Genomic DNA, 24,548 nt, shown 5'->3' on the forward strand with positions numbered 1-24,548 from the left:
TTTGTTAGCTCTATAAAATATTGCAGCTTGTGGCTAAATGTTACCTCTACAAGGTTCTTCAATTAAAGTAAATCCATCTCCACATTCTAAGGGAAAACCCGAACAAGCAAAAAATAACAACAAAGCACTTTGCTCTCTTATTCATCAGTTTTCTCTATAGCCACCGGCTCTGCGGCTTCTGTCTAAGCCTGTCTGACTTATGCCCCCTTGTCCTTTCCCCCTCTTACCTGTGCCAGTGACAAAGGAGAACACTTCCCATGACTTTCTAGGGACACATCTTTGAAGGCTACAACTTCACTTTCCCAGCACTAGCATTGGCCCCCTCTTCCTAAAATCTGTTAACCATCACATATTGTAAACGTGCATTATATGTAAAATCTATTAACCACTAGGTATTGTATAATCTCAATGAATGTAATGTAAGGGAAAACCCTACATCACTTCATTATGTTTGTTTTCCTATAAAGGAAGGCTTTTGGAGAGTTTACTGGGGTTAGTATCCTAAATTTACCAGGCCAGTCAAGCTCAGATTCCAATGTGACATTTCCAAAGAGAGTGGTACTAGAGACAAAATTGCAAAGCAATGTAGTTTAAAGGAGAAATTGATGAGCCTTAGGAAAATTAAGACTTGAATTAAACCCAGGCATGAATGTTAATTCACTGTGTGGTTTTGGCAAATTACTTTGCTTAGTTTTCTCATGACTTATGAGAAAGTTAGATAAGATTATTTTCTCTATCTTGAAGTGGCAATCAATTTGGTAGGTGAGAAAATATACACTTATTTAGTTTAAAATACTTAGAATCATAGAATTCCCTGAAATATGATCATTAATTTTTTGTACTATGGCATCTGCTTACAAACTAGTTTCCAAATGTTATCCCAAAGCCAGGAAATATGAAAACTTGGCTAAAAATAAAGTTTATGTAATAACTAATTAAAGAAAGCTTATTTAATATTTAGTCTTTTTTAGGTCACTTTTTGAGTCTCAAGTTTCTCAATTCATGAGAAGAGCATAAAAATATGTATGCAAAGTTTTATAGAAAGGACATAACACTGCATTTTTTTTAACACTTTCAAATACTAGTTAAAATAATTTTTCTAAAGCAGTGCATTTCTAGAAGATAAAGATCAATATGGATTATAGAAACAGTTATTTGCCGGAAAAAATAAAAAATGTATACATGTAAACATATTCTAAAATAATTCACATAATTGAATGTATTTCATTTAAGAGACTGGAACAAATGTTTACTCAGTAGGTCAACGTCTGTGCTAGTATAAGCCCATATACCAAGGCTATTTTAACAATGCAGAAATCTGGTAATATAATTTGGACAGTACTATCAGCAACCAATGGAACTAAAGAGTGGAAATAAAATTTCTCCTTCCCATGCTATATAAATACATTCTAGGTAACATTCAAAATGTGACTACATGCCTGCACAACAAGCAACAAATATGCAGATACCACCATTAGAAAAGTGACCAAAATTTCAAAATAGTTCAGATTTTAGTTAGGCATTTTTTTTTGAGCCAGTATCTCATTCATTCGGTTGCCTGGGCTAAAGTGCACTGGCATCATCATAGCCTACTGCAACCTCCAACTCCTGGGCTCAAGCGATTCTGCTGCCTCAGCCTCCAGAGAAGCTGGGGCTACAGGTGTGACCTGCTGCACCCAGCCTTCTATTTTATTCTTAATATTAACATTTTCAACAAATTCAGGCTAAACATAATACATAATTAATAAATTAAAATTGGACTAAGTTATTTAAAAACCAAGAATCCATTCATGGATAATAATTGTTACTAGCAACAAATATTGTTAATAAATGGAACAAAAATAAGTTCATGAAAAATTTTATATATCTGTTAACAGCAATTTATTGAGCATCCATTGTATATTGTCATAAGCCATTCATACTGTACTTTGTATTCATAAAAAAAAGCTATTTTTAATATTACACCTTAGATTTTATATACTAATTTCTTGCACTTATGTACTTCTAATACTGTTCACAGTACATCATTAATCAGGCTGTACGTGGAATAGGCCTTAGGGGAGAATCATCAAATCAGATTTGGACCATTCCATGCTATTTTATATTGATTAAAGTGAGCATGTAGTATGGCTTAAAACTCAAAAAGTAATTCCCAGATATTTAATTTTGGGGATGTCTGTTGAAATGATAATTGATTTCATTTTGCTTTCATGATAGAAGGACTTAGAAGCTTATTACATGTTTATGTTTGCCTAGAAATATACATATATGAGCCTGGAATATTCACCATCAGCTAGTGGAGAGATCTACTTACCTTTTATCCTTTACTTTATGGATCTTTTGCCTGGGCTCATGGAAAAAAAGAATAAAAGTCATTCTTATCAATTTCTAAGTGATACTTTTGCTAGTCACAGCTCAAATTTTATACTTACTCAAATAAACCTAATAATCCAGTGAATAAAATTATATTTGATTAAGTGAGAAGCAAAATACTATTGTATACATTTTTTGGAATGCACTCATATTTCTATCAAACCTGACAATTGGAAAAATTTATAACTATTTATCTATCTATATCTTTTTCAGTGTCATAAGGAAAATACTATCTAAAACTAGCCATGGGTAAGAAAATAAAAAATAGACATGAAAACAGTAAAACATGAAATAAATTGATTTATGAGATAAATAAATGTAAATTAATAGACATATTCAAATTAAAGTTTGAGTTGCAAAAAAGAATAAAAAGCATAAAACTGAAAAATATATAGACTAATATTTTACATTAAAAATGTCAAATTGGTATTAACTGATCAACACTTAAGTGCACATACAGTAGTAACATTCACTGGGTGTCGGGTAGGTGGGAGGAGGAAGAAGAGATGAGTATATTCACACCTAATGGGGGTGGTGTGCACAGTCCTGGGGATGAAGCTCTGACTCGGGTGGGGCAAAGGCAATATATGTAACCTAAACATCTGTACCCCAGTAATATGCTGAAATAAAAAAAAATTTTAAAATGGCAAATATCTGTAGCAAATACAGACGTGCCTCATTTTATTATGGTTCACTTTGTTATGCTTTTTACAAATTGAAGGTTTGTGGCAAGCCTGTGTTGATCAATTCTATCGGCACCAGTTCTCCAACATCATGTGCTCACCTTTTCTCTTTGTGTCACATTTCATTAATTCTCACAGTGTTTCAAATTTTTCATTATTATTATATCCCTGATGGTGACTTGTGATCAATGATTTTTGATGTTACTTTGGTAATTATTTTGGGGTGTCACGAACTGCACCATACCCATATAACAGAAACTTAACTGATAAGTATTGTGTTCTCACTGCTCCACTGACCAGATGTGCCCTATATCTCTCCCTCTCCTTGTGCCTCTCTATTCCCTGAGACACAATAATATTGCAATTAGGCTAATTAATAATTCTACAATGACTTCCTTTCAAGTGAAAGGAAGAGTCACATGTCTCCTATTTTAAATCAAAAGCTAGAAATAATTAAGCTTAGGAAGGCATGTTGAAAGCTGAGATATGCCAAAAGCTAGGCCTCTTGTGCCAAGCAGTTAGCCAAGTTTTGAATGCAAAGGAGAAGTTCTTAAAGGAAATTAAAAGTGCTACTCCGGTTAATACACAAATGTTAAGAAAGTCAAACAGCCTTATCTCTGATATGGCAAAACCCTTAATGGTCTGGCTAGAAGGCCAAACTAGCTACAACATACACTTAAACCAAAGCCTAATCCAGAGCAAGGTCTTAACTCTCCTCAATTCTGTGAAGGCTGAGAAAGATGAGGAAGCTGCAGAAGAAAATTTGGAAGCTAGCAGAGGTTGATTCATGAAGTTTAAAGAAAGAAGCCATTTCCATAAAATAAAATTGCGAAGTAAAGCAGCAAGTGCTGATGTAGAAGCTGCAGCAAGCTACCCATAAGATCTAGCTGAGGAAAGTTATGGATATGGCTACACTAAACAATGAATTTTCAATGTACACAATATAGCCTTCTATTGGAGGAGATGCCAGTCTAGGACTTTCATAGCTAGAGAGAATTCAACGTTCACTTCAAAGCTTCAAAACACAGGTTGAGTCTTTTGCCAGGGGTTAATGCAGCTGATGACTTTGAGTTGAAACCAATGGTCATTTACTATTTCAAAACTCTAGGACCCTTAAGAATTATACTAAATCTGTTCTGACTGTGCTCTATAAATGGAACAACAAAGCCTGGATGACAGTGCATCCCTTTACAGCATGATTTACTGAATATTTTAAGCACCCTGTTGAGACCTACTTCTCAGAAAAAAGATTCCTTTCAAAATATTACTGCTAATTGACAGTAAAGCTGGTCACCCAAGAGCCTGGATAATGATGTACAAGGAGATTAATGTTGTTTTCATGCCTGCTAACACAACAGTGGCACTTGAAGATGTGACTGTATTGTTGCAATCTCATGATAAAACTTGGATAGATCAGCAGTTGCTTCTTGTGGGTGAGTGAAGAAAGTGGTTTCTTGAGATGGAATCTATTCCTAGAGAAGATGCTGTGAACATTGTTGAAAGGGCAAAAAAGGATTTAGAACATCACATAAACTTAGTTAATACATCAGTGGCAAGCTTGGAGAGGAATAACTTCAATTTTGAAAGAAGTTCTGTAGGTAAAATGCTATCAAACAGTATCTCATGCTACAGAGAAATCTTGTGAAAGGAAGAGTCAGTTGATGTGGCAAACTTCATTGTTGTCTTTTTCAGGACATTGCCACAGCCACCTGAACCTTCAGCAGCCACCACCCTGGTCAGTCTGCAGCCAACATCAAGGCAAGACCCTCTATAAGCAAAAAGATAATGACTCAGTGAAGGCTCAGATAATTTTAGCATTTTTTAGCAATAACATGTTTAATTAAAATATGTAAATTGTTTGGAAATAATATTATTGACCACTTAATAGACTATAGTATAGTGTACACATAACGTTTATATGCGCTGGGAAACCAAAACATTCATGTGACTTGCTTTATTCTGATATTCGCTTTATTGTGCTGGTCTGGAACCAAACTGGCATTTCTTCGAGGTATGCCTGTATTTGATTGCTGTATTTGAGTGAAGCTTTTTTAAAAGTATATTCCTTAAAAAAATTTTCATCATAATTTATACGTTTCATCAGAAAATGAAAATATTTTACATGAAGAAATATTACAGGAAATTAGCATTTGTATATAACTGCATGAATGATATATAAATTGATTATTCATCCAGAGCAAATATATTACCATAAGATCACTGACAAGGACAGATGTGTGTCAAATAAGTAGAAATATGTAATTGGAGATACTTGGAGAAGCAATGCAAAACCATACAAAATAGAATAAATAAGAAAAGTACTTCTTTAGTGTTCAAATCAGGCAAATTGCTTAAAAATGAATGCACATATTTTCTTTTAATGATTAACACAACACCTATACATATTTTTTTAGGTAACAGCATTAAGAAAGTTACATTTTAGCATAGAAATATTGACACAAGACAATGTGTAATGGCATATATAATTTTTGTTTAATTATAAGAATATTTGTAAAGATACTTTCACTAATGAATGCCCTTGAGCTGATAACATTAGGGGGAAAGATGCAATTTAAACAATTCTCTGTAATATTTCTGCACATCTTTTTAAAGCTGAACACAGCCAATAAACTTTCTTTTATTCAAAATCATTTTATACACTTTTGAGATGAAGACAAAAGCAACTGAAATAAAAATATGGTCAAAGCTAGGTAATTAGTAGATAGAAATGTCAGAATGAAAAGTTCAAAAATTCAAAGCTGACCATAATACTAGTACAAACAAGAGGAGATATAATTAATGTGCTTAAAGTAATTTGGCAATCATGAAGAAAGTTGTGGAATCGTCTCATCAAACACAATGCTATTTAATTATCAGAACAGTAAGACATTTTCCCCTAAGACACTGCATTTAATATGCCTCTACCAAATAAAGCCTGTCGCACCTTTTCTAGTTCCTCCAGTTTTTCCTAATCTCTTTCGTATGTTTTACCCTTGAATTCTCTCCCTTTCTCTCCTTTGCTTCCACACTCCTGTTACATGACTGCTAATTAACATAAACCTGGGTAAATCAAGGTAGACTTTCTCAGAAAAAGGGAGGCTGTTCAAAGGGGAATTTGCGCTGGAGAACCAAACAAATAGAAAGTTTAAGGCCTGAAGCATTCACCCCTTGAAATACATCAGTCTGTACTTGCAGAAGTATTTCTTTTAATTAAGTGTGCTGCTTAGTGGTCCTGTGAAGGCTGTATTAATGAACTCAACTACAAGTTTTTTACGGATTAATAAAGTTTCAAAAATAAACCTCTCCTCAGTTGCCATGGTAGCTATTTAAATGTGGACACATATTGTGCCTACACGTGTTATAGTAAAAGTTATACTACAGGGGTGCCATAATTAGAGAAAGAGCAGAGTCAACGATTATATTTTACTCTTTGTCATATCATTGACTTGTTTGCATGTGACTGCCTTCTTTTCAAAAAAGTTACTGGAGTCATATGTGTCTTCTATAGCGTATGCAGGTGTCTATGTTTGATGAAATCTCATTGTTATGTTCAGTGTCAGGATCAGTCATGTCTTGACAGAATAGCATAGTCAGGATGAGGTTGACATAACAAAAACATGTAAATGGGACATTACTTCATGAGTATGACAAGAGTTTACCATCTCATGTTCATATTTGCTTAGTAATACCTGGGTATGTACCTTGCTAATATTTGGGTTGCACATACTTATTTGTTTGTATACCTATAGCTCAGCTCAAATAAGGTCAATGCATAGAAGACAACTCAGATTGATGACACTTCATTCTTGCAAGAAATATCTATCAAGTGCCTAAATTGTGGTCAGCTAATGCTAGGCAGTGGGACGAACAAGTGGAAAAACACAAGCAATTCCTAACTGTATTCATACCCTGTTCATACCCTGTATTCGTACCCTGCTGCTATACAAGCTTGCCACAAACTGGGTAGCTTAACACCACAGAAATTTATTTACACAGTTCTGGAGGCCAGAAATATGAACTCAAAGTGTTGGCAGGGTTTCCCTGCCTCTGGAGACTCTAGAAGAGAATCTTTTCTTGCCTCTTCCAGCTCCGGTGGCTGCTGGCGTTGCTTGAGTTCCTTGGCTGGTGGCCACACCCCGCCGACCCCTGCCTCTGCTGCCACGTTGCCTGCTCCTCTGTCTGTGCTGACTGACGGCTGCGTCACTCCTGTCTCTGCCTCCCCTCACATCCCGTCTTCCTCTTCCGTCTCCTTTTCTATCCATCAAAACTCCCCTGCGTGTCTTTTATAAGAACACTTGTGATTGGACTTAGGGCCTATAATTTAGGGCAGGTAATCTAGAATGATCTCTACATTTCAAGATCTTTAATTACATTTGCAATAACCCTTCTTCCCAAGATGACAACATTCACAGGTTTGAGGCATTAATACTTGGACATTCTTTCTTAGGGGCCACCATCCTACCAAGAACCAAGTTTAAGAAACTTGCTGATTAGTGGAGAATAAACTACCTAAGCAGATAGCTGATGTACAGACTGATGAGTGCCATTTTAAGAGCATAAGAAGACCTAGTATAACACTTAGGAAAGGTATTCAACCCAAGCATGCAAGGTCAGGGAAAGTTTCCCAGAAAAAGCTTGAAGGAAAAGTAGAAATTATCCAGTCAAGACTGAAGATAAAATACATGCAAATTCCTGAAGGAATAAATATGACACTCTCAGGAAACTCAAGCTCAAAGTGTTTGGAGCTTAGGGAGTCTTAGCCGTGAAGTAGTGAGCAGTTAGGCATAGGCACACAGCAAGAAGAGTTTCGGTAAGCTGTGTTAAAGAATTCCAACTCGTATCTGAAGGTATAAGAGTCTGAGGACTGCGTTTCAGAATGGCTGTAGCCTGCTCCAGTGAGCACATGGTATAAGCAACTCTGGCTGCTCAGAGTGTGGACTTGCGGAAGGCTGGAGGCAGGTGTATCATGTTGAGAGTCTCTCCTAGAAATCCAGTGCAGTGTTTAAGCTGATCCCAACCAGGGCAATGGCAAGGAAGAAAAGGAGATGTTGATGCAAGAGGGACATTGTAGGAAAATTGCTAGTACAGTTGACCAACACAGGCCCTACAGGTGCTGACCCTTGGCATAGTTGAAAATCCTCATATAATTTTTTTTTTCTGTGAGACAGAGTCTCGCTCTGTCACCCTGGCTAGAGTGCAGTGGCTTCATCACAGCTCTTTGCAACCTCCAACTCCTGGGCTCACACAATCCTCCTGACTCAGCCTCCCTGGAAGCTGGGACTACAGGCTTGCGCCATCATTCTTGTATGATTTTCACTCCCCAAAAACTTAACTAGTAATAGCCTACTGCTGAGCAGAAGCCTTAATGATAACATAAACGGTTAATCAACACATACTTGGTATGTTATATGTGTTATATACTGTATTCTTAAAAGTAAGCTAGAGAAAACAAAATGTTGTTAGGAAAATCATAAAGAAGAGAAAATACATTTACAGTACATTTATTGATGCCATAAGTTTACGATATCTGTTTACAAGATGAATCCTCTGTCTGAAATGGCAGCACCTGCAGCTGCCGACCTCAATCTACGGTTTGTAACAAGAAATTCAACTTTTTCTTGTAATGTCATGACTTTTCTCTGCTTCTTGGGAGCACTTCCAGCATGGCTAGTGGCACTTCATTGGATCCCATTGTGTTATTCAAGGTTTATGGTATTGCTCTAAACACGATGAAAAGCCCAGCAGCACCCCAAGAGATCACTTTTTACTGTGATTCGCAATTTACTGGAGAGATGAACTTCTCACTCGGAGATGATTAGCTCAACACAGCATTTTGAGCAGATACTCCCGACACTTGAGCTCACTGTAACAGCACAGGAAGTGGCTACAAAATTATGATTACAGTATAATATGCACTATAGTTAATTTTATGCAGTTATAATTCAATACTGCATCTTCACATTTGTTTAAATTTCTTTTGACTGAGAATGGTGCCATGTATCCTCTGTGTTTGTGTGCGTAAGTGTTGATAAATTTTAACTTTTCATAATAGATTTGTGTATATTTTATGGAAGTAAATGATAAAAAAGACTAGCATCTACATATATTTTATGCATTTATGACCTAACTTTTTCTTGATTTTTTTCAATATTTCTAGGCTAGATGGTTTGTCTAGCCTACCATCTAGTTTTTTCAAATTCTCAGGCAAATCTTCAAAAATTTTTCCAATGTACTTATTGAAAAACATCCACATATAAGTGGACCCCTGCAGTTCAAACCACGTTGTTCAAGGGTCAGCTGTCCCCAGCAATCAGTTGAACCTGAGAATAAAGATAATGAAGGCGCTGATGACAACGATCAACTTCCAGCCTTGCGTGCTGGGATAGACGCTGGTGTACTTCCTTTAGATGAGAGACATGGAAGGAGAACAGGTGTAGGGAGAGAATGGGAAAGATGTATTTAATTTCAGACATCTAAAGTTTAAAATATCTGTTTCTAGATGTCAGGTTTGTATGTGGTTCATACTGTTGGGAGAGACATCTGGATTAGAGATAACAACTTGGGAGCCGTCAGCTTAAATTTGATAACTCAAATCCCGAGAGGCTGTGTGCAATGCCCCAACTGTGAGAGTGCAGAACGAAACGTAGTCATTGTACGGACCCCAGAGAATGTAATACTTTTAGGGAAAGTACTGAAGTAGGAGTCTGTAAAGGACACTGGTAAATGCCTTTGTGAATGGGTGGTGATTGAGAAGGGTGGTGGGGACAGAAGAGTAAAACAGGAGTGTGCACAGTGTGGCCTGCATTCCCAGCAAAGAATCACCCTGTGTTTTCCTATCCTGCTCTCTTTTCTGTTTTCCAAAGCTGCTTTTTCCAATCTCATCACTCTTCGTGTCTTCCTCCCCACCACCTCTTCTTCTCAGATGACGAAGATTGTTGTAGGTAGAAGAGAGTGTTTAGATAATTTCTGTCAAGTAATGTGCCTAATGGGAAGTGCTTCTGGAATAACTACCGAGAGATTGCTGAAGATAGTGGTGAAAGAGGTAGATGTAGATTAACAGGAGTTGGATTCAGCCTCCACTTAGGAGGTGGGAAGAAGTGGAAAGTCAGGAATAAGACACATCTTTTGGTTATTAAGAGGAGAGAGGACAGCAGCTCCAATGTTATGCGGCACCCAGAGGCATTTCCTTTGTTTTGCTTTTAATCTCCTCACCCTTCCAATAGTGGAGAGACCTAAACAAGTTTAAATGTTAATGTGCAGGATGATTCAAGAGAAAAAGGCTGAAAATAAATGAATGAGAAGAAAAAAATATATATGAAAGTTCCTAAAGAAAGTTGTGATTCATAGTCTAAAGAGAGGTTCCATATTTATCCTAAAGCAAGGGACATTTTTCCATAGTAACAGGAGGCAAGTGAGAACTGGGAAAATACCCATGCAAATGCGGGTGCTTTTTCTGATTTTATGACATGAAGTCTTGGCTCTCCCAACATGAAAATTCTATACTTACAGTGAAGAATGAGGCAAGTCTATCTGCTGAGCATGATGAAAGAGGTGGTGGCATGGGGGATTTGAGAAGAGAAAGAAGGTTGGAAAAAGCAGCTTCGGAAAACAAGAAAGAGAGCTGAGTAGAAAAATGTACTACTCTTTTCTAGTAGTTCAGGTTTTACTGTGCCAGTTTGTAGTTTTAACTTATAAAAGATTGTTTCTGTGGAGGTGACACAATTAAGCAATATTTACTTTCCAACTACATAGTTTGGAATAAAGTGACAGCTCCTAGCATTACAAACAAAGCAACAACAAAGAGCAACAGCAGCTGTGTGAGTTAAGAAATATTTCTCACATCAAACATTTCAATAGCTGGAAATGCAATTAGGTTCGACAGAACCTATTTTATGATGTAAAAGACTCAAGTTTTTAAAATGTCTCTAGTCTTTCCTCCATTCATTGGGCTAATAATGGACCAAATCAATCCCCATGTGAAATTTGTCTTTCAGGAAATTTTCAAAGGGAAAAGGGGAAAAGAAGTCTGAGCAGGGAAGAGGAAGGAGGGAAGAGGTATAAAGTGACAGTTGCTTATATTTCTATACTTTCTTGAAAATTATCCCCTGACCTTCCTGATGCTTATTTTTCTCTCTGTATTTCAAATATTAGAACTGAAGTTCTTTGTCTTAGAATGCTGAGAATCTTCTAAAAAAATGTAATTTGCTTTAGCTTGTGAAAGAAAGGTTAATAGTTTGCACAGAAGTTAGAGGGGGACAGTCCCATTACATAGTTGTTAATCTGACACTGTTCTGTTAGCCTATCTAAAAAATAATAAAATTCACTCAGCTGGGGAATAGAAGCATTTTTATCTCCCCTCACCGCCTCGTTTTACACAGCCTTCCATTCCTGTCTTTCCAGCCAGCTCCTTTCTTGGAAGCACCAGAAGAGGGAGTGAGATAGCACTTTGTCAGGTTACCCAACTATGGTCTCTGGCAGCACCATTCTGGACTTTTCCAATTCTACCCTACTGTTGGAAGCAACCAGAACAATAATGTGAAAACTCAAGTTATATAAAATAATAAAATATGCAACCCTAAAGACATTTTAGATAATCCTCTTTGGAAGTTTAGACTGATTTAATGACACAATTTAGAAAAGATTGGTTTTTTCCCTGAGGGCAGAATACACATTCAGAAATTAACACCATGTAGAGAGAACAGAACTAAAAATATGAGGGAAAACGTCATCAAAATAGCATTGGTTGCTGATTGCATTTTCTGGGAAGAGCTAAATTTTCTGTTGAAATCTTATTTGCTTCTGACATGTAGGGCCGTAAGAGCCCTCAGTTCAAATTATAAAGACTTTTAAACTAAGTACTATATTATATTCTGTGTAGGCTACTGAAGAATAAAAAAGTGAAAGGAAAAAGAACTTAAAGGTGCTCGAAACACTTTTTATAAATCCTTTGAAAAATGCAAAAAATTTTTTAAAAGGGAATCATATTCATGATGGGTCATGGGAGAAAGATTGTAGGAACATGCTTTTCCTGTTTTTCCAATCTCAATTTTCTAGAATTCTAACAGGTAATAATAGGTAACATTTTAAATTACTTACTATGTTCAGTCCAATTTTCTAAGCATTTTATGCATATTAACTTATTTAACCTTTATAACAACTCAATCAAGGAGATACTATTTTTATACCCATTTTAGAAATAGAAAATCTAAGGCACAGAGAAGATAAGTAACTTGCCCAAGATCACACAGCTAGTTAAGTAATAGAACTGGAACTATTAATAAGACTGGGCAGTCTGGCTTTAGTGTCCATACCTTTAACCATCGTGCATATTGCCTTTCAGGGTTGAGTTCTTATATAATTTCTTGTGTTGCAGTGATCTAAGGTATTTCCAAGGTACTTGTATTATATGGTGAACTTTATATAATATCAACACTTGATATTAGTAAAATAAATCACTTGTGTTCTTGACAAGTTTTTAAAAAAGTCTCTTTGCATTTATAATGCAGGATGGTAATATTACATATACCATGGATTAGTTGTGAGGACTTAAAAGTAGCTTCATATGTTGCGTGGCACATGTTAGGAGCTCAATAAATGTTACCTTAAAGTTTATTATTATCTTGACTTTTACTTTTCCTTTTATTGTTGTTTTTATTATAATCATTTTATTATTTTTATTATCCATATATTATCTTGAATTTTGGGCAACTGACTATTATCATCCTTACAATAAATAACACCCTCCATCTATCCCCACTTACTATACTATTTCCTAAGTACACTCTTATTTTTTCCTTCACTCTGCATATCTGGTCATTGCATTTATTTTGACAGGTACATTGCTGACTTATTGACAAGGCAGTTGTGTGACTTCATGACATCTCCATTCAGTATTATTAAATATAATCTTCAATCTTTATTACAGGATGATATATAATAAACATCTAATTACCTATCATCTATAGAGCTAACACATTTATGATATATTTACAATGGCTCATACTTTATAGAATATTTCACAAATGTTTAATTACCTCTGTAAATTAGTAAGATAATTAATTGCAAGGGAACAATTCCAGACCTCCCCCACAGGAAGAACACTCAAACCATTAAAAGCACAGGCTCTAAATTTACCTTTTAGAACATGACAGCCTTTGTGGCTTTTCTCCCTGTGCCTTACTTCTCCAGACTATCTCCATCCTTCTTGGGGATCACCTTCTCCGTCTCTCAGTATACCGGCCTTCTTCTGGCTTCCTTTGTCCCCTACCCACAGGACCCCACATTCAGACACTGACGTCAAAGCTGACCGTACCAGTATCTCTTAACTGTTTTAAAAATATAAGTTTTCTTAGTTGTATTTTCATCTTATTATTTAATCTTTTACCATTGTTTAAATCTCTACAACTGTGTGTAACTAAAATCAAGAGGGTACCAGGAACAAATCACCAAACTGAACGACATTTTCGAAGCCTTTACTTGCCTTAACCTACACTACTGTGACTGCTGCTAATCATTTTCTCTTTCCATGAATCCAGAGTGCGTGAGCCCAGATTTTGACTTTGTGCCTTCCTTAGTTGTACATACTTATGTAGAACAGTCTATCGCAATGAATTGTTGGAAGATTAAATAGTAAATACACAGAAAGCAGTTTGAATGGGACCACATAGAAATATCACATAATAACTGACATATTTTCTTCTTCTTTTAAACTTTAAATAATTTGAGCATGTATTTCTTACAAAAACAATTTCATGCACATATTATAGGCTTGTATGTGTCTTTCTTAACTAGTAGATTGTAAGCTAATGAAAACAAATTTATGGCTTCATTACTTAATTTCCCTCAGGGTCTAGCACAGTATTACACATATATTGCATAACCAAAACATATTTTATCAACAATAAACAGACAAATTGATAGTGGTATAATTTACATGTTTTATTGTATTTTATTAGGTTTACACAATATTTAAACTTATTTACTACCTTCAGAGGATGTTCTAAAAACTCAGAAAAAGGTATAGACTGCTATTTGTTAAGCTTTGCTTATTATTTACTCTGTGCCAAGCAATGCACATATATAAATACAATTTGTTCTCTGAGCTATCCTTTTAGGAGGCAATCTGTTTCCATATGAGGCACTGAGGTTCAAAGATGGTAAGTGCCGTGTCCAAGATCATATGTTTCTGTAAGAGGTGAGGCCAGCATATGAACTTGAAGTATCTGAACTTCCCTTACCCTACTCTCCTAACTCTGTCTACTTTTTAGAACAAGATGCAGGTCACTCTTTCCCCCATAACAATGAAGCCTGTGTAATGGGTACAGAGACTATATCATCCTCTCCCTTTTTAAATACCCATCATACACATAGGACATTCTATTGTGCAGTGCTTATTTCTTTGTTTTGTGAATATCAGTTTTATCTTTCTAATTCATCATTTAGAAAATTAAGAATGGCCACTTGCAATATGCTTTATCTGCCCCCTAAGTCTACTGAAAAGAATAGTAATTCTATAAAGTAGCCAAATTTCAATAGCTTCTATTCCACTTTTTAACTTTTTTTCTTCAGAATAATCCAATCCATCTTATGACCAAAATCTAAACAACAACAACAAAAGTAGGTCTGAGATTCTTATTTGTAATTAGCGTAGAGAAGAAGTGAGGCATGGGCTTTATTTTCATAGGAAATGAGGGTAGTCACTACAAAGAACTATTGCTTCTTTTTTCTCTCTTCTATTAAAAGCTTCAATTTTGAAGAATTTTCAATGATATATAAAACAATTTCATGTTTTGCAATAAATAATAATATAAAAATAAATGAAATTAACAACCTATCCTTAAGAATTAGACCAAAAAATTATGAAAAAAGTCCTTTTATAAATCCTATTTGTTTATCCAACAGTCCTCCCTGCTACATTCAACATTTCAGTGGCATTGTTCTCCTGTGCTGTCTTGACAGTGCCTCTAAAAAAGAAACCATCTGTAAATATTTATTAAACAAACATTAATTACCTTGTTAAAGGCAATTATTGCTTATAAATACTTAGGTATAACAATAATTTATACCTGCTAAGCCCGGTTATATGCTGTTTAAGATGCCAAGCATTTAATCCTCACCATAACACCACAAGAGAGGTATTGTCATCCCCATTCTACTTGTAAGAAAACTCATCTGGGGAAGATCCATGAATTGTTAAATGTCACAACGTGACAAGTACTAGAGACAGAATTTGAAGGCAGATAATCTGATTCCAAAGCCAACCCTCACAATTTGGTCTTTTTCATATAATAAAAATGTTCAAAATTATTATAATAATTGTCTCTGGCTTTCTAGATTTCAATTACTGAAATAATAGCCCATGAGTATTTGAGTACTGAAAATAATTCAGAGTTAGCCTTCTCAGTCCTCATTGAGACATCACCACTCCTTACAACAGAGGGTCGAAGGTCGGTAGCCGCCACCGTATTCTACAGCAACCATGATAATGTTCATTACATTACACTATAACAATGAGTTATTCTATTTATAATCTGCAACTCTAACAAGATAAATCTTTATTGTGATTCTCAAACTTACTAAATAGATATAATCACTTCTGGAGACAGATGCATTTTCTTTATCTTTTTCCATACTTTCCTAGAATTAAAGTAATAATATTGAAATGGTGCTTCAAATTTGACTAACAGCTTATTGTAGATTCAAAGCAATGGAAAAGGCAAGAAGTTCCAGAAATTATAAATATGTGGAAAATTAAACAGTTGGATAGATCTAATTTTTCATTAAGAGACCTAGTATGTGGGTGTACGTGCATGTGCATGTGTGTTAATATGTGAAATAAATACATTGAATTTGAGAGTACTGCAAGTCCAGCTCACATTTTTTCCTACCACACTGGAAGTAGAAAAGTTGGAAAAAAGGTTAATGTGTTTTACCTTGAATTCATCATGAATCCTAAATAAACTTTTATTTTTTCACCCTCTTTCTGATGGCAATTTGTTGATTCAGTAGTAATAGAAATTAGCATATTAGTGAAGAATGCTGGTGGTCATCATGGGTTGAACTTTCATGGATGCTTTTCAACCTGTACATACATATATATTTTTATAGATGCCTATCTAAATACATATTCCCATAGCACACATGGTTTTTACTATGTTGTTTTTCTTGTTGTCCATTCATGCATTACAATAATTGAGATAATTTAGGAATTTTTGGCTGTATGGTAAAGCAGGTGGAAGTTATAAGGAGAGTAATATTTAGGATGGTCTGTCTTTACCTTTACTGTCACATTCAGAACCTCCTAATTCTTTGCACATTTGTACCTTTGGTTCCACAACAGTAATTCTGTAAACACTACACAAACATGTTTAGCAAAGAATAAAAATATGAAAGGGAAGAATATACTCTTCCAGACAGTTTTAAGGATCTGAAGGATACGCAAGCCAAGCAAGGGAGAAATGGGAATGTATCATGCACAAAACATATCCACATCTGATTCTTTATGTCACTTAAATCACATAGTATCTTTTCCTAACTTTAATTTTTATTTCCTCCATTAAGGTTATTTTTCATGTCTCTTAGCTGCCGTTCGTCTGTATAAAAATTTTATAGGGAGAGGCATGCTTGCAAACTTCTTAAAAGTTGTCTCCTTTAGGAAGACATGGCTTCTCCTGACAAACTTAATAAAAAAACCAAACAACAATTACTCAATCCTTTTCTCTATACTACTTCAATTACTCAGTCTTTCTTACCCTTTCCCTATATATTCCAACTTGATTGGGTTTCTTTTACAGGAGAAACTTATAGAAGGTTAGTTGATTCAGCACAATTTGACCAACTCAGAAATGAAGGGAGGGGGAGAAAAAAAAAATCTATCTCATTTTGTACCAGCTTGTGAACAGAAGACTGTGTTTCACACTCTGTCTCCCACGGGGTAATGTGATGAACTAATCATGTAGCGATCCACTAGGTCACAGCAAATAATTAAGACACTTGTTACAGTGGTCTGTGTGGGGCCATCCTGTAGTGATTCTGGATGGATTTTCCATAAATTGAAGAAAAGGTCCTTTAAAACCCTAATGTAAACCTTCCATCTTAGCTAATTAAAACACTGTGGCTCAAACTAATGCATCATTTCACATCCAATTTGTTGATAATGTACCATCCTGAGTGCAAGAAGAGAAAATCTTGGTTTTTTTTTTTTCTCCTGCCCTTAGGTCTTCCAGTATCTGAGGTGTTTGCTGGAAAAGGAACACAGACATACTTCACAGCTTTAGTGATCAGCATGACCCAAAAAAAGAAAAAAAAAAAAAAAAGCATAAGACAGGTTGCATACACTGGGTACCAATTATCTGATATTTTTTCATGTTATAAAACAAGTTTAAAATGCCACAGAAAAAAATGTTCTTGGCCAAAAAGAAGACTCCCTCTGAAGTGTGGAGCTGATTGATATTAGAAGAATTAGACAAAGATTCTGAGGAATCTCTTTGAGGAGAGATATTTTTTTTTAATGGAGGTGAAGTCACACATTTGTCAAACACAGTTCGCACGTAAACCTGATGAAAACAAAGCAGTACCTCATGATATTTTCCATATCTAAGGTGTGATCTCTCAGGACTTTATGCATCTTGTTATGTGACAAACACGAATAGCCCTGTTTTATAAATAGAAATCCTGAAATTCAAAGAAACAAGAAGGTTCCACAATTTCAAAGTGACACAGAGGGCCTAGTTTTTTGTCATAGAAAATCCAGGCCAAATATAAGCTTCTAAAATCATTCTGAACAATTCTGATTCTCTGACTTAAAATTCTAGAATTTCAACCCTCATTTTTATTTCAAAAATTACAAAGTCCTCTTCATATTCTTGAATTATTTCTATAACTCATATTATTTCCAAGTTAACTGCTAAAGTACTATAGTTCCTTTTTAAAAATATTTTGGATAATCTCTTTAATATATTTAAGAAAAAGTGTTTTGAGGTAGCATTTTTTATGTGCACATGCATATAAGAAGAGAGATATACATTAAGAAGAGAGATATACTGGATGTAGTAGTTTTGTTCTAACATACTGCATTTTTCCGTAGATCATCCTAATGAACAGCTTAATTAAGACCTAAATATGTAACTGGGCTTTAATTCAAATATAGCTAAAACCAGAGAAGAGTAGCATTTCAAATCTTTAAAAAGAAAAATGAAATTAAGAACTACTTTACAAAAATCATACAGCAATCATTCTAAGCTCAATATCATATTCACTATCAATAGATTTTTTAATATATGCATATATTTCTAGTAACATAAAGGAGATGTTTATATCATACCAATAACAAAAAAGACAAAATAAAGTCAATTGAAAATAACACATCACAATTATGATAATGTAATAACATCCAAATAAAAAATTTAAAATATTTAAAATATTTAAAAATTTTATAAAACCTCAAAAATCTCAAAATTTAATATGTATTTCAGTAATTGATTTCAGTTTTTGAGAGCCCAAACAATAAAAAATCTTTTCCAATTGTATTGTGTTATTAAAACTATTTTATCAATCCTCTTTGGTTTTATTCAGGAAAAGGAAAAAGAAAAACTTTTAGATGAACAATTTGGGATATTTCACTTCATTTATTTCATTTTCTGCATCATAGATGGGGCAAATGTTTAAATATTATGCAAAATTATCATAAATATTACTTTTAAATTTAAACTACAAAAACTACAATTAATCTGGAATAGTATAGACTTGAGAACAATATATGTTAAATACTAAACTATGAAAATTAATACACACAGTTTTTATCAGTGTTTTCTGTTTCATCTCCCTTAATCACAGGTTGCATCATAAATACAATTTATTATGAATAGTAAGTGGGAAAACTATTAGTCATGTGATCTGCTAAAATACAAATTAAGAGTATTTAAAAAAGATTAGCCCTTCCATAATTTTAAATTTCCATAAATTAAACTATTTCCCTGTAACCTGCTGTTATACTGAAATTATTTAAAATAGTGCAGGCCTTTCAACTCCTGGGACCACTGCCATGCCACACTTAAAACTAGAACTGCTGGCTGTTACACACATAACTGCTATGAAAATAGTTCACTCATTTGGGCACGTGACTGGTTTTGAACAGCTTCAGTACTTATTGCTGTCAATGCGTCAATCAGCACATTGTCCTTACTCTCCACATTTTACAACTTGGAGAGAAATATAGTAATAAAAGGTTTCTGGAGAACACTTAGCAATTAACCATGAAAATGTCTTTGTAAAACAAATTGCTAAATTTAAATAACACATTACCCAAAAATAAAATTATATGTTTCAGTTGAAAACCTGTGTATTTAGCCAACTTTCTACTATTGAAATATAGATACATCAAACTATTTCATCACAGTATTAACCATGGTTAATTCAGATCACTTTTTGTTTGGTCAAAATATCAATATTAACAACTTAACTCTTACTTATCCAAAACTTACATAATGATGACAACATATCTTAATTTTCATTCTAACGATAATTCATAATAAAATAAAACCAATGAACACTTAACTTTTCCTATTTTACAATGAATTCTATCTTTAAGTAAGTGATCAATTAATGTCTACCTTTTTAACTTTATTTTTTATCTGTTAAGAAAGTATTAGTCTTAAAATCATTACTTAGGCTAAAAATGCTGAAGTAGAAGATTGACATTCATTTTAGGGCTTACCGCTACCCTTTTTTCACCTATTTGGTTCAAAATTTTTACACAGGATAATTAAACTGGAATGTCACAGGATAGCCATCAATCTGAGTCATTTACTCCGCAGTATGTGAAACTTTGAGAAACAGCTGCTTCTTTTGCCATTCCATGCCTTTCATAGCATTATTTTATTACCCAAAATTAAGTAGCACATGGACTACAGAGAAACCAGAAACAATGAAACAGTTTTGGAGATTACAGTGACAAGTCAGAGAGTTGAATTGCCACATTTTATTTTTTTATGCCATTGGATAATTTTCTCATTAAGGGTCAAAATCAATAGAGCCAATGTGAAAGTTGTAAAGATCTCATTAATAATATTAATTAGTGTTTTATGTTAACTATATCAGAAAATACTTCAGTTGGTTATCGTTAACTGAATTAGCCAATTTCAAGGAAAAATATTTTTGCTTTTTTTATTTTACCAACATTGGAATCGAAATATTACATGATAATGTATTGACTATTAATGTCAATAAAATCCTGTTTTATATCAACGATTGAAGAAATAGGTGTGTCAAATAGGAAAAAAAAAAGTTTCACATCCAAAGTGCACATCTTTTTTCCACTAGGATGGCAAAACACAACATACTTCCAACCAAAATAAATGTATATTAGAAAGAATGCTAGAAATCAACAACTAAATGACGCTATGTCAATATCTTTCCTCAAAATTCCAATCTATTCAAAATCCATAGGCAACTAGTTATCTTTAAAGTTTAGAGACTAGTTAATGACTCCTTGAAATAATAAAAAAGCAGATTACCACTATATATTTCACAACTCACCACTCACTGTGTAAAAAAAAAAAAAAACTTTGTGAAATATAAGAACAAATATTTGTCATTATATACATTGCTGTTACCCAGAAATGAACTACTTAAACATCTTCTATGTGTGGAAGGAACACAGTGTACATGGGTGATGACCCTTGAAATTAAGAATATTAATATACCAAGGTGATGCACAGGACTAACTGAAAAAGTGTTAATATCATAAAGAAGGCTGCATTCTAGTGTTAAATTACAGAAGCTGTCTTATTTATTAACAAGGAATGCAAAATATTGACTTTCATGGACATTCTGTGAAGAATATTTTGCCTTATTCACTAAGAACGACAGTTATTTTGATGCATGTTAAGTCATATTCATACTAATGGATTATATACTAAGTAGAAAGAAAACATATCATACTACATGATATTTCCAATATGAAGGAAAGCTGTTAGCAACAAACTCTTACCCACCAGACTGTGAAACTGAATGGCCATTCTTAATAACTCTTCTTGTATACCCTACCCTGGCACCTTAGTTAGCAACAGGAGAAATGAAAGAGAGACTAAGTTTCCACAGGGTAAAAGGCTGTTGCCACGTAAAAATTGCAACCAAAATACGGAGAACTAAAACTTGGCTTTCGAGAACCACTTCACAATTTTAATGATTTAGTTGGCCCAATTCACTTTAACATATACAGACAAACCAGATGAAAGGCAAAAACCAATCCCTGTAACTGAAGTTGAGCCAAACCCACTCCCATCTTCACAAATAAGCACAGTTAGCTCTCCTCCACCTCAAGCCAAAATCAACCTAAGACCTACTGTGAAAGTTTATCTTCTCTTCTTGACCTCTCTTACTCTTCTTTCCTAGTTTATTTTACATTTCACCATATCATTGACTGCGATCTTAAAACAACAACTTGCCTAAACCTCAAAGTCTCTACAGTCCTGTAACATCAGCTCTGTAAAAACTTAGAAAACCCAAGGCGATCCTAGTCCTGCTTGTTCCTGCCCCAGTGCCAGGGTCGCCTGCCTTACCAGCCCTCCTGTGATCTTTCTCCGAGTGGTACTTACCTGCTGCTCCCCTGGCTCTGTAGACTTCACCAGGTGCTTATCCTTGTACAGGGACCAGAGACCAATATTAGGCAGGAAAATTAAAGCCACCATGAATAACAAAGTCATCTGTAGAAATCTCTTCTGTTTCCTCTTCATTGCAAATGGTAACAGAGAAAAAAAGTTAAAGGAGATGGTTCCCTGACTGCTTCTTGTGTTTAATGCCAAAGTCCTTTCCTCTCCCCTGCGAAGCACCAGAAACTGAGAAGCTACAAACTTTTGTTGCGTGCTCAGCACCAATCTGCAGGATTCAGAGGGAGTTGGCCATCTGCAGAACAAACGCACAGTTACTTTCCCCCCAGAAAACTATGACGAAGGCATTATCTATTGGCTTAGGAATAAATGACTGAGGAAATCATTAAGCCTATTGACCTCCGTTAACATAAAGCAGTGGAGTAAATATGCGCGTTTCATGGACTAATAATATGTTATGAAAAAGTCAATCACATGCTAGCTACTTAAGGAAACAGGAGGGGTTTTTGTTGGTTTGTTTGTCCCTCTCCCTTTGGTGTGGAGGGCTGGGCTGGGAGGAGCCGGTTAGGAGAGAAAACTGAGTGGGAGGAAGTGGCTCAGCCCCATCAAGTGTCAGGAAGAAAAGTGTCCGCTCATGACATTGGAGCATCACCTTCCTCGTCTTCCCTGAACATCTCCTGTGCTCCCCTCGGGATAACCCACCTGAACTCAAGTTCAACACGCCCCGGCGCCCGCGTGCCGTCGGGCTCCACGGGGACCCAGGGACACGGACCCTGGGCAGAACTCCTGTTCGGAGGGAGGTCCACGAGCCCCGGATCCTCCGCGCCGCCTCCAGGCTCCCTGCAGGCGGCGGCTCGGCGACCCTGGAGACGCGAGCAGAGGCGGCTGCCGGTGTCAGCGGAGCGCAGCCAGGGAGCGGAGGCCCCGCGCCGTCCCTTCCCCGCGCGTCCTCGGGAACGTGATCCTCCGCGAAGCGAGCGCGCTGCCCGTCAGCCGCTCCCCTTCCCCGGTGGCGCTCCTGCTCCGCCGCTCATGTTACCATTCTTCTCCGCGACAGAACGAACCCCGGGGAGCGTCGCCAGCACCGAAGGGCACTGCTTGGAACCTCCGCTTCACGGGAAGGGGACGGAGGGCGGCGAAACCGAAGTCTGGGCTGGGCTTGGGCAGCGATGCGCCGCGCCTGCACCCGCGCCTGTCGCCGTCGCTGTCGCCTGCCTGCCGCGGAGACGCTGCCGGTGCCCACCACGTGCGGGAGCCCGAGCCGGGAGGGGAGGGCGGGCCGCCTGGAGGGGTGGGCGAGTCCTCGCAGCTTCCAGAAGCTATATAAACAAGCCAGACGCGGGGGTGGAGAGGAGGGCAAGACGCTGCCGGGGGAGGACGTGGAGCTCCCAGCCTACGCGGATCCTCCTTTCCCAGCCAGGGCTTTTCTGGGCAACCTGGGACCGACAGGGACGCCAGCCCCCACCCTAGTCGTCTCACCCAGAGGGCGCCAGGCCAGAGATTCTGGGGGAGACGTCGCCGGGGGCGCGCGGGCTGCCCAGGGGCTCCTCCATGGTGCCGGCTGGAGCGCGGCGAGCCGGGCGCGGCGGCGGCGGCGGGAGGCGGAGGCGACCCGGGGCTGGGTCGGTCCCACAGCGAGGGGTTCCCCGGCCGCGTGTCCCGCTGTTCTGGCCAGGTACGTGGTGGGGAAGGAGGAGCAAAAGGATCCCGAAGTAAGGCAGGGCCCAGGCTCAGCGTTCTCAGGCAGCACGTTCTAGAGGACAGCGTGGGGACCCAAGGCAGCCGTGTGGGTCCGCGAACGCCGGGCCGGGCCACGATCTGGCAGCGGCGCCCGCTCCTCCTGCGCCTGGCACGCGCTCACGCCGCGCCGCTTGCCGCTGCGAGGGCTACCTGTGCTCGCACACTGCTCTGTGGGGGCCGGGAAATGTGGGGATCCGGGTAAGTCTCCGGCAGACGGTTCTCCTCCCTCCCCAACGTATCCGAGCCCCGGCGCCCCGGCCCGCACACGCACGAACCTGCGGCAGCCTCTCCGCGGGACCAGCGCGCCTAGCACCGTGCGCCGGGCGCTATCGGACGGAGAGCCCACAACTCCGGAAGGATGGGGACTTAGAGGAGGCGACAGACACGCATGCAGTGCAGACTGTAGCAGCCTGTCTCAGCCAGCAACACACGCACCTCGGCTACCTCTTTGTTGCAACCTAGATAAGCTCACATACTTGAAATAGACATGCTTGGGGTAGGTGGGACGGTGGACTTCTGATGGTGATTTCTCGCTACCTTATTTTTCCCTCCTCTTCCCCATCTCTGTCCCTCCCCACTCTTCTTCTCCCCCACCCCTCCCTCCCCTTTCCACTCTCTCGCTCTGGTGTCTCAGTTGAGAAAGACACAGACCTGAGTGTGAAGACTTATACCTTAAACTCTTCACGTTATAATTTTAAAATGTACTTGAACAACATAGAACACCTGTATGACCGCATGAATAAAGCTTTATGCTGTAATATTTGTTTTTGTGAATCGCTTGCATTTCAAAACAGTATAAAAACACATTTAAAAAAATTTTTTAATGTGTCCTTTATATATAGGCCAATTACCTTTAAATTTTACACAAGTGCAACTTAAGAATCTGCAGAGCTACAGAGCGAGGGACTCAATGCCTGGCTGCCACCACCCACACACATACACCATGCCTTTTGTACTTTGCCTTATTTTCTAACCCTTTTCTCTCCAAGCAAATGCAGTTCTGAAACATAGAAATATAAATTCTGGGAAGCCACACAGCAGGGAGAGTTTTCCTGGGATGATTGGCCCTCAAGAAAAGGAACTTGGAGAATTGTTTTAAAATACTGGTTATTTTTTGACTTATCAGTAGAGCTATTAATTTAAA

The 24,548-nt window shown here is 37.2% G+C and overlaps 1 protein-coding gene across 1 annotated transcript in view; it reads right to left on the reverse strand.

The window, feature by feature from the left end:
- Positions 1-22,842, reverse strand: part of GALNTL6 (polypeptide N-acetylgalactosaminyltransferase like 6) — an 819,656-nt gene extending 796,814 nt beyond the window's left edge. Inside the window, exons 1-2 of the mRNA XM_045552501.1 lie at positions 22,367-22,842; positions 21,653-21,959 (exon numbers count right to left, since the gene is read on the reverse strand). Coding sequence (XP_045408457.1) covers positions 21,653-21,790 — 138 coding nt within the window. The 5' untranslated portion in view covers positions 21,791-21,959; positions 22,367-22,842. The remainder of the gene's footprint in view (positions 1-21,652; positions 21,960-22,366) is intronic.
- Positions 22,843-24,548: the final 1,706 nt, after the last annotated feature.

Source organism: Lemur catta, chromosome 5 (genome assembly GCF_020740605.2).
Source record: "Lemur catta isolate mLemCat1 chromosome 5, mLemCat1.pri, whole genome shotgun sequence".
NCBI lineage: Eukaryota > Metazoa > Chordata > Mammalia > Primates > Lemuridae > Lemur > Lemur catta.